At 48.3% G+C, this 12,503-nt stretch overlaps 4 protein-coding genes across 4 annotated transcripts; 1 reads left to right on the top strand and 3 right to left on the bottom strand.

The window, feature by feature from the left end:
• Positions 1 to 20: 20 nt before the first annotated feature.
• F4813DRAFT_362207 (NAD(P)-binding protein) lies at positions 21 to 1,488 on the bottom strand. Its single transcript, XM_049243615.1, has 4 exons — positions 1,450 to 1,488; positions 1,217 to 1,390; positions 710 to 1,126; positions 21 to 652 (listed from the first exon to the last, which is right to left on the bottom strand). The coding sequence occupies exons 2-4, from the start codon at positions 1,247 to 1,249 to the stop codon at positions 197 to 199; spliced, it is 906 nt and encodes a 301-aa protein (XP_049098864.1). The 5' UTR covers positions 1,250 to 1,390; positions 1,450 to 1,488; the 3' UTR covers positions 21 to 196.
• Positions 1,489 to 2,030: 542 nt separating this feature from the next.
• On the top strand, positions 2,031 to 4,803 carry F4813DRAFT_114662 (glycoside hydrolase family 76 protein). Its single transcript, XM_049238540.1, has one exon. The coding sequence runs from the start codon at positions 2,386 to 2,388 to the stop codon at positions 4,300 to 4,302; it is 1,917 nt and encodes a 638-aa protein (XP_049098863.1). The 5' UTR covers positions 2,031 to 2,385; the 3' UTR covers positions 4,303 to 4,803.
• A 501-nt stretch (positions 4,804 to 5,304) lies between these two features.
• F4813DRAFT_390238 (ER lumen protein retaining receptor-domain-containing protein) lies at positions 5,305 to 6,574 on the bottom strand (the record flags this gene model as incomplete). The annotated part of the gene is made up of 4 exons (XM_049246979.1): positions 5,305 to 6,003; positions 6,079 to 6,347; positions 6,416 to 6,500; positions 6,560 to 6,574. 4 exons carry the CDS (start codon positions 6,572 to 6,574, stop codon positions 5,305 to 5,307), a joined length of 1,068 nt encoding a protein of 355 aa, XP_049098862.1.
• A 595-nt stretch (positions 6,575 to 7,169) lies between these two features.
• Positions 7,170 to 9,791, bottom strand: F4813DRAFT_362203 (uncharacterized protein). Its single transcript, XM_049243614.1, has one exon. The coding sequence runs from the start codon at positions 9,640 to 9,642 to the stop codon at positions 7,819 to 7,821; it is 1,824 nt and encodes a 607-aa protein (XP_049098861.1). The 5' UTR covers positions 9,643 to 9,791; the 3' UTR covers positions 7,170 to 7,818.
• Between the last annotated feature and the right edge of the window lie 2,712 nt (positions 9,792 to 12,503).

The following is a 12,503-nucleotide window of genomic DNA, read 5'->3' as shown; positions in this document are numbered from 1 at the left end:
TAATCGTTTCATTTTGGATGAGCACGTATAAGCCTTTAATTAATGTAGGTTCTGAGTGACTATTATATATGCTTTCATGACATTCTCTTACACCAAACATCCAATTATCCTGGTCCTCGCTAAAAACCAATCTACTGTCTCGCTTGAAAGAGAAGACAGAACTAATAAGACCTCTTCTATTTCCCCACGTTCAGATCTAAGTAGAGCTCATCACTTTCCGGGCAATATCCTCAGGGGTTTCCTCCCTAATCTCAAGGAGATCCGCATCCGAATCTTCCCTCGACGCTAGGATGCAGCGCGAGTCTCCAGGCGCATAAAGCTGATATACGAGAAGCTCTAATATCCAACCCTTATCTCCCACTTCGTGCTTTCTCCTCCCGCTCTCGAGGAAGTCTTTCGCACTGCCACGTTGGATTTCCCATGTTTGGCCCGTGACCTTTTGGAAGGCGTCTAGTAGTTGGTTCTGGTTGACTTGGATCGAGCGCGCCTTGAGGAACCGGTTTGCGGTCTGCTCTGGATGTTTTAAGACGCCAACGACAGCCTGTCCGATGCCTTCTAGTGTTGTCCCGGTGAATTCTTCGGTACCGTCATCGTAGATGACCGCGGAGCGCTTTTGGACATCGAATCCCATTAAGGGGAAGCGTTTGAGCGCCTATGGGGTCTAATTAGTATCCCGTCGTTAAGATACGTGTAGCTCGAGGACCCTTACCCAGTCGATCGGATTGCCAATAGCTATTCCACTAAAGGTAAACTTAAGATTGGCTTGAGAAAGCTCCCCTGCACGCTCCCAAGCGGCCTTCCTCTGAGCGCCAATCGGTCCAAATTCAGATAGACTGTTGAAGCCAGGACCCCATCCAAAGTCGTCTAATACGAAGCGTTGAACGCCCGCAGCTTCGGCAGCGTCGACCAATATCGTCTGGAATGAGATACCGGCAGGGCCGATGACGGAGATTGCTGCGTCCTGGCCTGACAGCGCTGCCGTTAACTTATCAACTGTGTATTCCGTCCTGATAACGGGAACTCCCTGCGGGAAGGTTGACGTAGATTCAATACGAGTGATGATGGTTACATCGAAGCCGGCTTTTACAAGCGCGGCTGTGATGGGGGTGCCGAAGTTTCCCGCTGCCTAGTATCTTTGGTAAGTTGGGATTTATCACAAGACGGCGTTCGCGAAGAATATATGAAACAGTAGTTGTTCTAATGTTTAATCACTTACACCGAATATGGCAACCTTCTTGATAGGAGACATAATGTAAGGAAACTGCCTAGGGGAGGTCTTTTGTTTCACTGGAAGGGTAATTTCTTAATCACTGTTCAACTAGTGCCATATAGATGGAACCTGATAACTGGGAATAAGTGTCTAGGCGAGTATGGAATAAATAATTCTAAGCTATAGACATGAGTTACTGAGAGTTAGGACATGGCATATATATATGGTGTATTCTTTACGGTATTCGGAATTCGGGATTCAAATTAAGCCGGTAATCTCTGTATGTAGTATTAATAATGCCAGCTCATAGGGCTGATGCCTGGAGTCTTGATGCTGACGGGGGTTAATGTAAATTTGCTACTGGCAGCTATGGTTGGATGAACTGTACTTTATCAAGCTGAAGTGGTTAAGAAGCTAACCTACTGAGATGGGATGAGACGAGGCACACAAGATTAACTTGTTAATAATTGACTGACTAACTAGAGAATCTTAGTAACTAACTACCCAGTTCTTATAAACAAGGACATTCAAATGCAGTCTTGATATATAAGTGTAGAACATTAAGGCATGCATGTAGCGCGATGAAAAGCAAAATCAAAAAGGAGGTTAGGTACTAACTTCAACTTAGACAACATTAGTTCCGGAGTCACGGAAAAAAGAACCTCGATAAAAAACATGGCCTTGGAGGCATCTCCAAGATATATTAATAACCACACTAGTACTAACTGGGTTAGTACAATGTACCCCACACTCAGCTGACACTCTAGCAGCAATAATTTCCACCAGCCAGAATCCACAGAATCTTGAATCTTAGATCTCACTCAGCCCTTTTACAGCCTCAATCTTCGAAACTAAGCATCTCGTACATACAGGTAAATGTGATGGTGATTTGAGTGTTCAACTCATTTCACCAAAAGCATACCTAGCCTTGCTCCAGTCGAGTTGCACAAATTGAGATATTTCTTTATTAGACCTCGCTACTACGACGCCATCTGCGATTAAATTACTACCTACGCTTACTGTTTCGTGTTCATCTTGATGCCTGAGTTCAGACTCCCATCAAAATAGTCAATATCGATAGTACCGATCGCCATGGTTTGAATTCCGCTTACGATATTTAGTTATTCTTTATCCTTATTTCCTATTGCCCCTAGAATTAAGTATTTGCTGTCAAGATGGCTTCATTGCTCATTCGCGTTAAATGCCTCCTCGCCGTTCTGTTTGTCGGGAACGCTGCTTATGGATTATCCAGCTCCGGCGTGGACAAGTCATCATTGATACAAGAATGCCCGATTTTCTTCGATACGGTCAAGCGATGCGATCCTATCGCGCCCAAAAGTTTCCTGCCTCCTCATTTGGCGAGACTTGATAAGGACAAAGGATCTCATTCGCCGGATCTGAATGTTCTGGCAGATCTTCTTGACGCGATGCATGTCATGCAGACGCAATATTTCGCGACATGGCTCGGGACCTGGCCCGAGGCTATCGACTGGACCGCGGCCGTGATGGGTACCCACGTCTCAGGGGCCGTCCGTAGCCTTTCCGAGGCGTTGGTACACATCAACTCGGACGAAGAAAGCGCTATAGACTTGAAACTGGAGTTGAATCTAGTCGACAGGTACTTTACTCAAATTGCGGGGTATTACTTTGGGCAGGACGCGTTTGCGATCCGTAACGAGGCATACGATGATATCCTCTGGGTGGTGCTCGGCTGGCTCGAGACCATTCAGCTGGTGAGCATGCACAGCGATCTTCATTTCAAGTCAAATAAGCAAAAGGAAGTCACCAAACCTGAGCCGAGTAAACCTCGAAGAATTAGTGACTTCTTTTCGAACCAGCCTTACCATGGAAACCTCTGGGTTCCCGCGTTTGCTCATCGTGCGCGAGTTTTTTGGGATCTAGCAACCCACGGGTGGGACACAAAGCTGTGCGGTGGCGGGATGGTCTGGAACCCTCGTCTTTTGCCATATAAAAATGCCATTACCAACGAGCTATTTATTGCAGCTTCTATATCCATGTATTTATACTTCCCTGGGGACGACAATACTTCACCATTCTTTAGTGCTGGGAACCCTGAGACATCCTTTTCTTATATACCTAGCGGGCCGAGAGACGCAAAATACCTGAAAGCTGCTGTCGAGGGCTATAAATGGCTTGTCGATTCTAACATGACCGACCGCAGAGGCCTTTACACTGACGGGTTTCACGTTAGCGGGTATAGCGACACTGAGAATAATAACACGAAGTGCGATCAGCGGAATGACATGGTTCTCTCATACAATCAAGGCGTACTCCTTACGGGACTGCGCGGGCTATGGGAAGCAACCGGCGCTTCGTCATTCCTGCTAGACGGGCACAAGTTGATCCAGAACGTGATCAAGGCAACTGGCTATAGTATTGCTTGGGACGCGCCTCTTGAAACCCTTATGAGGCTGCATCCCGGGCAGCTCCCAAGATGGCACGGTCTAGGCCGAGCAGGCGTAATGGAAGATCCATGCGACGCAAGCGGGACTTGCAGTCAAGATGGACAGACCTTTAAAGGCATCTTCTTCCACCATCTCGCAACCTTCTGCGCGCCATTGATCGCCCCCGACACTAATGTCGACGAGCACGCCTTTGGCGCGGTAAAAGGTGCCCACAGCAGAGCCTGCTCAACCTATAGCGGCTGGTTGAAGCACAACGCGCAGGCAGCGTTGCGCACCCGCGACGAACACGGCAAATTCGGGCAATGGTGGACAGCCGGGTTACTCGCGCACCACTGGGCCGGCCCGTGGCCTACCATGAGAGACGACGGGGTACCGCATAAAAGCGGTGTCGACTACCGCAACTACGGCGTGCCAAACGACACCACATGGCGGGCTCCGCCGCCTAGTAAAGACAAGCCCGGCGTTCACCTGCCCGTTGAGAGACCATTTGAAAACCCAGACCAGGCGCAGAAACCCATGCACGGCTCTGCGGAGAAAAAGAAACGCCAGATCCAAGATTCCAGCTCAAAAGACCCGAACACGCGCGGCCGCGGCAGAACGGTCGAGACCCAGGGCGGCGGGCTGGCGTTGCTACGGGCGTATTGGAAGATCGCGCATGCGCCTTAGTAAGGTAGCTCGTCAGCGACTCCTTTCGGTTGAGTTAGTCAGACAGAGCAGGTGCTGCTGTCGTAAGCTTATTTATTATTGGCATTTAGTGGTATATAGTCCCATCTAAGCGAGTCAGCAAGTCTGATAGTCTCTCCGTATCGAACCGCATCGCGTGCACATACAAAACGAATGGATACCATTGGAAATGGGTAGTTGGTTAAGATATTAACCTAGGAGGTAGGTAGGTAGGTAGGTAGGTAGGTCTAAGCATACATCTGCTGCACTAGCGGTTATATATATACTATTCTGGACAGCTACGACGGATCTAGGTAGCGTAAGGTACAGCTTTGTCTGATAGAATAGCTTCTGTCCAAGCTTGGTGCTATGCTAGTTGTCCTGACTCGTGCTTCCACGACTTCAACCTCATTGCAAAACAGCCGTCCTTAAGTCTGTCTGTCCTGATATCGGGAATTCAGTCAAAACTAAGCAGAAAAAGCAATGCAAACACACCATCAAATCACGTAATTAGTTACTCCTTCAAAAAATCCCACCAAAGTAGTTGATGCCTCAGTTCTGCTCGCCATGGATATACAATGGTTCTTGCATGTATATCTAACTGACCTAACCTAGCCTGACCTGACCTGACCCGACCGAGATGACTCCACCTCACACAACTCATCCCTTGCCTTCTCAATAGGCAGCCTGGAATTACTTATGTAGTGTACGCAAGCTCCCCAACACCCTAATACACAAACTCTGAGGAAACCAAAGGGCTATGAACCAGCATCTTCGGACAAATATCCTTTCAAATCATTTCCTAACGTGAAATAAAGCCTAACTCCCTTTGCGCGTACGCCTCGTCCGTGACCCATTTATGTAAACAGTACAGTTAGGTAACACATCCCCTATTGAGCCTCTCTTCAAACACAGATATCGAGCTTGTCTACTCGATTTAGTCGTATTCTTTCCCATCTTCCTCGTAGTCAATCAAAAAATAAGTGCCTCTTCAGACCCTTCGGCCTAGTGCTCCCGCCATTCGCTTCCATTGCTAATACCATTCGTATTCTTACTCGGCCCTGAATGCGATGATGCCGGCTCTGGCAATCCCTCCGAGTCGTCATCGTCGTCGTCGTCAAGAACTCTAGCAAGCTCGTCGGGATCCTTCATCCTAGCATCTGGGTCTACAGCTGCGTCGCTGAAGTCGTCATCGCTATGGTTCTGCTGCTCTTGCTCTTGCTCGTGCTCGCGGATGCCCTCATCAGCGCTGATCGAGATACCCCTAGAACCCCACTTGGACCTGCGCTGCTGGCCGTTGCCATTGCGGCCAAGGGCAGGAGCGCTCTCCTCGTCGTCCGTCTCGGCAGCTTGGAAGCGCTTGTTGCCAAAGATGCGGCCGAGGAGCCAGCCGCGACGGATGTCGTCCGAGTCGACGATACCGCCAGCCCGGAGCTTGACGCGCTGACGCGTATAGTATACCCAGAAGAAGTCGACGTATAAAGCCGTCTGGATGATACCGAATATGACGGACACGGCGCTCGGCTTGCGATCGTTGACGTCGAGTTCTCGCCAGATCCAGTTGAGGATGTATAGGCCACGGTACGAGCCTAGTGTTAATAGGTAGAAGGAATCGATGACGGTCGGAACATTGGTCTGGCGCAGAAGCAGTAGTTGGGGGAGGACGCAGATGGACTCGAGGATGAGAGAGAAGTCGTACATCCACTATATTGCGCACGCGTTAGTTGACTGGGCGCGGGGTAGTAGTTTAGAAGAAGAGCAGTATGTATTCGGACTAACCGTGAAGAAGCCCCAGCGCTTCTCAAAGATCAACATGACGAAGGGCGATATGAACAGCGATCCCATCAGAACTACAGCGCCTAACTTCCAGGATATCTCGCGCTCCCTAGTCCGAGGGAACAGCCATCGCATGATAATGAGGATATAGAAGGAGGACAGGATGTAGAAGAGCTTAAAGAAGTAGTTCCAGTTGGACGTCTCGCGGAAGAAATCTGTGTACCTCGTACAGAAGACGACGGCATAGAAGGCTTGAGTGATCATAGAGACACCTACATAGAACGTGTTAGCTGACATAAGCTCCGAGATAGAGGGGGAAGCTTTGCTCGGGGGTTTTTACCTTCAGCGCTCCGGTTGCGATGGATGGCGAAGATCAGGATGCATTTCGAGAGCAGATGGGAGCAGTCTCCCAGTATTCGAAATATCTAAGCCATGTTTTCTCAGTATAGTTCTTATAAAGGATAGGGAAACTACAGGTACTAACATTCCACGCAGTCATTTTGACAGGGAAATCGGCCAGGAGCTATGAGCTATGAGCTATGAGCTATGGCAGCTCTTGGTGATAGGTGGATGATTGAAGGTAAATCCGGCGGCCCTGATTTGCAGGTCAGAGCCGCAGAAGCAGCTGTTGTTTTAGGGGTGGGATAGTAAAAACTTGTAGGAAGTCTCACAGAGACATCCGACGATTGCACGAAGAAAAAGGTGGCCTTATTATGTGGTTTGTGGTTAATAGATTGTAAGCTTAGTATAGGAGATGTGTCGCAAAAGGGTGATGTAGATGCATAATCGAATGCACGGCGACAGGCGATGACGGTTATTACGTGTATCCAAGAAGTGGGTCCCATCGTTACATAAGAGTAACCATAATAAGGTTAGCGCAACTCAGTTACAGTATGCCCTACCTACCTGTACATAGGTACATAGTAGGCACGGTACCTACACATTGACATTATCCGACCGGTGGCTGTTATGTTTTGAGCCACCATCTGCTTGCTTTACCTATTCCCTCCCCTGAACGCCACAACACCATCAAACCAACTACCTAACCTAGGTTACATCACATCACCCTCAACTATATATAAACGATATTCGATGAAAATTTAAAGCCAGAATTCAGTATGTGGCATATAATAGTCAGTTACCTGGTAAATACGCACGCACGCATTGGGGGGGCTAGTTAATAGTAGACAAGCGGCATCGGGTTTATTTGCTATAGCCTACGGCTTGATTAAGTGCCTAACAGTTGAAAAAAACAGACGACTAACCTAGGCTAGGAAACAAATGAATAACGAACGTTGCGACAATCTGGATTTTCGTAATTTTTTTCTCTTCTCTCTCTCTCTCCCCAAAAACATGAAACATGAAACATGAACTCATAGCCTTCCCGGCTTGCAAATCGGCCGTGGCCGTAACGGCAAGGGAAATAATAGCATAGCAATCTCTGGCGGTTCTTCCTCGCATTCGGCGGCAACGAATCTTCGGGTTTTCTGGTTTCCTTCCGAACGAAACCACCCGTGAGGTTCTATCTGATCTCACAACACGATTTTTCTCCTTACAGCAGGCCTGGGAGGGCAAGAACTCCGAAGTTCGTTGCGTGTTCCTTGAAGCATCCCCAGGTGGACGTAAACACAATCTGCGTCGATACTCCATCTTCACTTTTTCGTTGTCGGCCATTCATAGTCGTGATATTGTTGACGAAGGTGTTCTGTAATGAATGCAACGAGGATAACTAACAGCGCATACTTAGACAGCCGGGGCTGCTGGAGAAGGCGGCGGCGGACCCTGAGGTAGGCCTCCAGTCGGGTGATTAATCTTAATGTGGCCGAAGAGGGCATTGTTATATAACACATCCAGCTTTCTAGTGGCTGGATTGTAGTCCACCTTCGTGAGACCATCGTTCTTGAACAGTTTGTTGAATCGTTCCGAAATTCTCACGCGTTTCAGAAGCATAGACATCACCGGGCATGCTTCCAAATCACCGACAACCTGATCGTTGTACTTGACAGTTCCATAAACGATCGCTCGAACAGTTTTGCAATATTCAATCTTAGTTAAGCCATCAGGCTGGAAGAGATGTCCCGGCAGAGCAGTCATCGGGGCAATAGATCTAGAAGGCCCGCTGTTGGAAGACGCAGCAGGTTCATTAGCAACAGAGACATTGGAACTAGGCCCCCAGCTGACTTGTTCGTCGACAGGAGGTGCGTTGGGTATGTCCACCGGGGGTGCATTAGGGCGCCTAAGAGGGGAATGAATCTTCAGTAGATCCGTACTAGACTCGTCAAGGTTCGCGGGGGGAGGGAGAGGGACCGGCATCTGTCGAAATTCTACAGTACCGATAACCTTGCTGTCGAACTTGATCTGAATGCGCCAGAGAAATGGCCAAGGTTCCAGTCCGGTGCGATCATGAGCTCCTGATAGGACATATGTGATTGTCGTCGCCATGTCATATCCAGGGATCACCGGAAGTAAGTCAGGAAAGAAATGCACTACGCCAATTTGTTGGCCGTCAAACCTGATGATCCGAGACGACGGGATATAACCGTTGGGAAGTAGCTTGGTACGATCATCGCAGAATAGGTGTGGGTACAATCTGGCCATTTTCTGGTACTTGTCGTAGTCAGCCTCGGTAGGATTCTGCGGACTCAGACTCTGGTAGAGGTCGTCTAGGTTGGCAGCCTGTCCAGCCCTCTGCGAACTGTTGCGTCTAGGTAGATTCATAGGGCCGGGTCGTTGACTGCGGCGTGCAACTGCCCCTTCAGGGACCACATTAAAGGGGTCTGCGCTAGAGGAGCTTGCACCAAAGTTCCGCAAGACATTCTGCCTAGAGACATAGTCCTCGTCCGAGTTATCATCATCGATCACTATCACAACTCTCTCCTTCTCTTTCCCTTTCCCTTTCTCGACTCTCGTCTCGTGATCCTCGACGTCCGGACTGGCATGCGGAAGGTCATCGTCGGTCATTACCACCACCTCCTCTTTATCGACTATCGACTCATGATTTTCAACCTCCATGCTAGCGTACGGAGGGTCTACATGGTCGTCCATCAGGCCCATACTGGCGAGACGCTCCGTCATCTCCCGTTCGCCCCCGAGCTGAGAACCCGCGGAGTCAGATTCTTCTGGAGTATCCGGGAATTGGTAGGCATCAGCGTCCTCGGGGTATAACTCATCTTCATCTTCATAATCCATAATGGGTTCAAGTTCTTCTCTTAATCCGACAGCAAGAGGCAACTTCAACTTATAATCAGGTCCTACGCCCTTCAGGACCCAAAAGCCAGAATCGAATAGCTCAAAGGTTCCATACTCTGTCTTGAGGATCCTCCTTGGTTTCTCTTTTGCACGAGACCGCTTCTTAATAAGATAGTTGTCTGCAAATAGATCATCTGGGTCGCACTCTAGTCCTTCAAATGGGGTTCCTTTGCAAGGGTTTTCACTAGACCGGCTTCGTTTAGAAGGGCGAGTGCGAGGAGGATCGTGAGGGAGAGAGCGGCGAGGTCGACGAGGTGGAGGTGGCTTAAAACCGAAATGTTTGGCATTTCGTCGGTCCTCTATTTCCTGCAGCTCCATCGCGGCCTGTAGCGATATAGTAGTAGATACGTATGAGACATCAGTCTCTTTAGCAGCCTCTTCGACATCCCGTTCATGTAGGAATTTTCTGAGTTCTTCCTCCACATCCCAGGGGAGAGGAGAACACTGGGCAATTAGATCGTTTCGCTCCATAATTCCAGTAAGCCGGTTCCATTGTGACAAGTCCGTGAATAGATCTTCGTGGAGGGTGAACGGTAGAGAACATTTGACGGGAGGTTCGAGTTCCTGAAAGAAACAATACTCTACCTCGGTCCTCGCCTTCCAGCACACGCTCATATATTCTCGGATCTCCCGCGGGTCCGGAGGCCGGGTATTAGGGAGACCCTCGTTAGGCAATTCGTGTTGCCAGAAGCTAGCTTTCCCTGCGCATCGTAGTATCAACCAATTCCAGACTGCCTAAGCCTCGATTGGTTTACAGTACCCTATAAACTTGCACACCTTGGCACGGAGTAGCTCTTCACGATTGAAGCAGGTGTTGCATGGCTTGGAAATGAAACCCGTAACGAGGCGAACAGAAAGTGCCTCTCTTCCCCGTCCCAGCCAAGCCCATTTCCATAGCGTTGAATTAAATTCCATCTCGACCTCTTTGATGCCGAACTTGAATTCCTCTCCGCCCGGCGTTTCGGTGGCTCTTTGGAAAAAGAATGAGGGTTTCTGACAAAGATGGCAGTGAGGGATTCGGAGAGTGAGTACTCGGTGAGGCTCTTCGTTTAAACGAGCCGCCCAGTCACCTTTCATCGACGTTTCCTCCGAAGCCCATGTAACAGAACCATCTTCATCGATCTTCTCCATCTCGACTTCGGGGCCCTCGACTGTTTCTTTTACCCCTGGGCGGCGTACGCAAGCGCAATTGTCGCATAATTGGTTGACGAGAGAGGTAGGATCCATCGGCGGCCAGATAAGATGTGGGCAGTGTATACGAACAAATGGTGCAGATATGGTTTTTCTGTCGTGGTCGCTGCGGTCCATTTCGTTCTCTACCATATCCTTGCAAGGGCGAATACTCCAATCGGCAACATCCTGGCATATGGGACAACGGAGACGAGATATACGACACATGATGATGAAGGGCGAAGATAGTGCGTGTATAAGAGGTATGTACGTAAGGGGTATGCTAACAACTCAGTCAGCGTCTTTACTTTCTTTGATGGGTATGCCAGCTTTGGGATAGACCTCTAGATTCAGAGGGCAATACTCACGTCAGATACAGTTCGGCCCTTCCAAATAAGCGCCAATAATACAAATATGTATTAGAAACTTCTTGAGAAAGTTGTTCTTGGTTTTCTAAACGGCTAAACAAGCCGTGTGGCACTATTAGACACGGGTTAGTTTGTGTAATTCAGTTATATGATCAATACTTTATTTAAGTTAACATTAGGGATTCTCTTACAATAGTAACTCAGAAGTCCCAAGACACTAGATGGCAGAAGTGTGATCTCGGGTAAAGACGCGTATAAGCAACACCGAAGGCGACAGAGTTGAAACTAGAGAGTGATTCGATGGGCGCTACTTGCGAAATGGAAGACGCGTGAAAATATCAAGAGTCGAAAGCCTAAAAAGGCCCATGTTATGAGTGAATAGCAGACTTTCCACGGAGATGCTTCCAGGTGTTGGTTGTTAGCCTCTATGAGAGTAACGATAGAAACTGCGATACGGAGTGCTTGAAGCACACCTGGATCGCATCTGATATGTGTGTTTAGTTGGAGGTATGGCGAAAGGTAGGAAAAGGAGGTAGGCAGAAGAACCTTTCAACGAATAAATATTGGAACGGCCACAGATATTGGAAAGTGTGAGTGTAAATTTTCTCACTTTGGTTGCCCCATGGTTACCTGGCTCCTAGCTGGCGATAAGAGTTCTACAGCCTTAGACAGACGTAAATCTATCTATCACAGGTGCTAACTGCGCCTATCAACACGTTATTGAACGTAAGGTGCACGGCTTGTACCTGTCTGGGTTTTGCTACGTTGTCTGTACCATAACTCGCAATAACAGGCTGATCCCAACTTGCATCATCGCAGGGTTGGCTGGCTAACAACGAGCTTCGAACCTGACAAGCTGTTATATAAAAATGCCGAAGATGTGATAACTTCATCCCAGGCCTTGAAATAGATCGAGGCGGTCACTTCTGGCTTACAGCCTATATCTACAAGCGCTACAAAGGCTGGCCAGCAACATGGCGGCAACGCTCTTGGTTTACAAGAAGTCAACTAGATCTGGTTTGAGCTTGATTTGTTATGGTGGTCCAAAGAGGATGACTATGTTGTACACGAAGCTATGGAGACGATGATAGAGGATATCGAAACACAATTCTTGTCTGTTAAGGAAGTCCGTAGAAGTAGTTACAACGCCCAAGGGGTTATTCAACAGCCTTACCCTTGTAAAAGTAACATATGCCGAGGTTGTTGGCGCCTCCTTTCAGTGCCCAGAACAAGTCTCGATTTGTCTCCGCATTGGCATTTATTAAAGGACCGTTCGAGAGAACGACCTAGTGTGCAACGTCCTGGTCAAATCGGTCTTTAGTCCTAGCTTGGAAAATATGACAGATCAATATAATATAATAAAATAGGAATACTTTCTGATTGGCGAAAAGGGGTCTAAGGTTATAATTGGCGATATTGTGCGCCCATCTCGCATTATATAGGTACGTATCTGCCTAGGTATCATTGGTATGTTCCATTTTGATAGTGGTCAGCTTGTAGCTCTGCTGCAAATCATATCACAGTATAAGTAGAGAGCGCATATACTACCTGCCTACCATGTACCTACCGGATATACATAGATACAGGAGACATCAATCCGACATGATGACTAGATACAGAGACGTCCCAATGCGTAAAGTC

Source organism: Daldinia decipiens (genome assembly GCF_022478715.1).
Source record: "Daldinia decipiens strain CBS 113046 unplaced genomic scaffold F4813scaffold_20, whole genome shotgun sequence".
Lineage (NCBI taxonomy): Eukaryota > Fungi > Ascomycota > Sordariomycetes > Xylariales > Hypoxylaceae > Daldinia > Daldinia decipiens.
The sequence above is the reverse complement of the archived record's forward strand: the minus strand, read 5'-3'. Positions and strand labels throughout refer to the sequence as shown.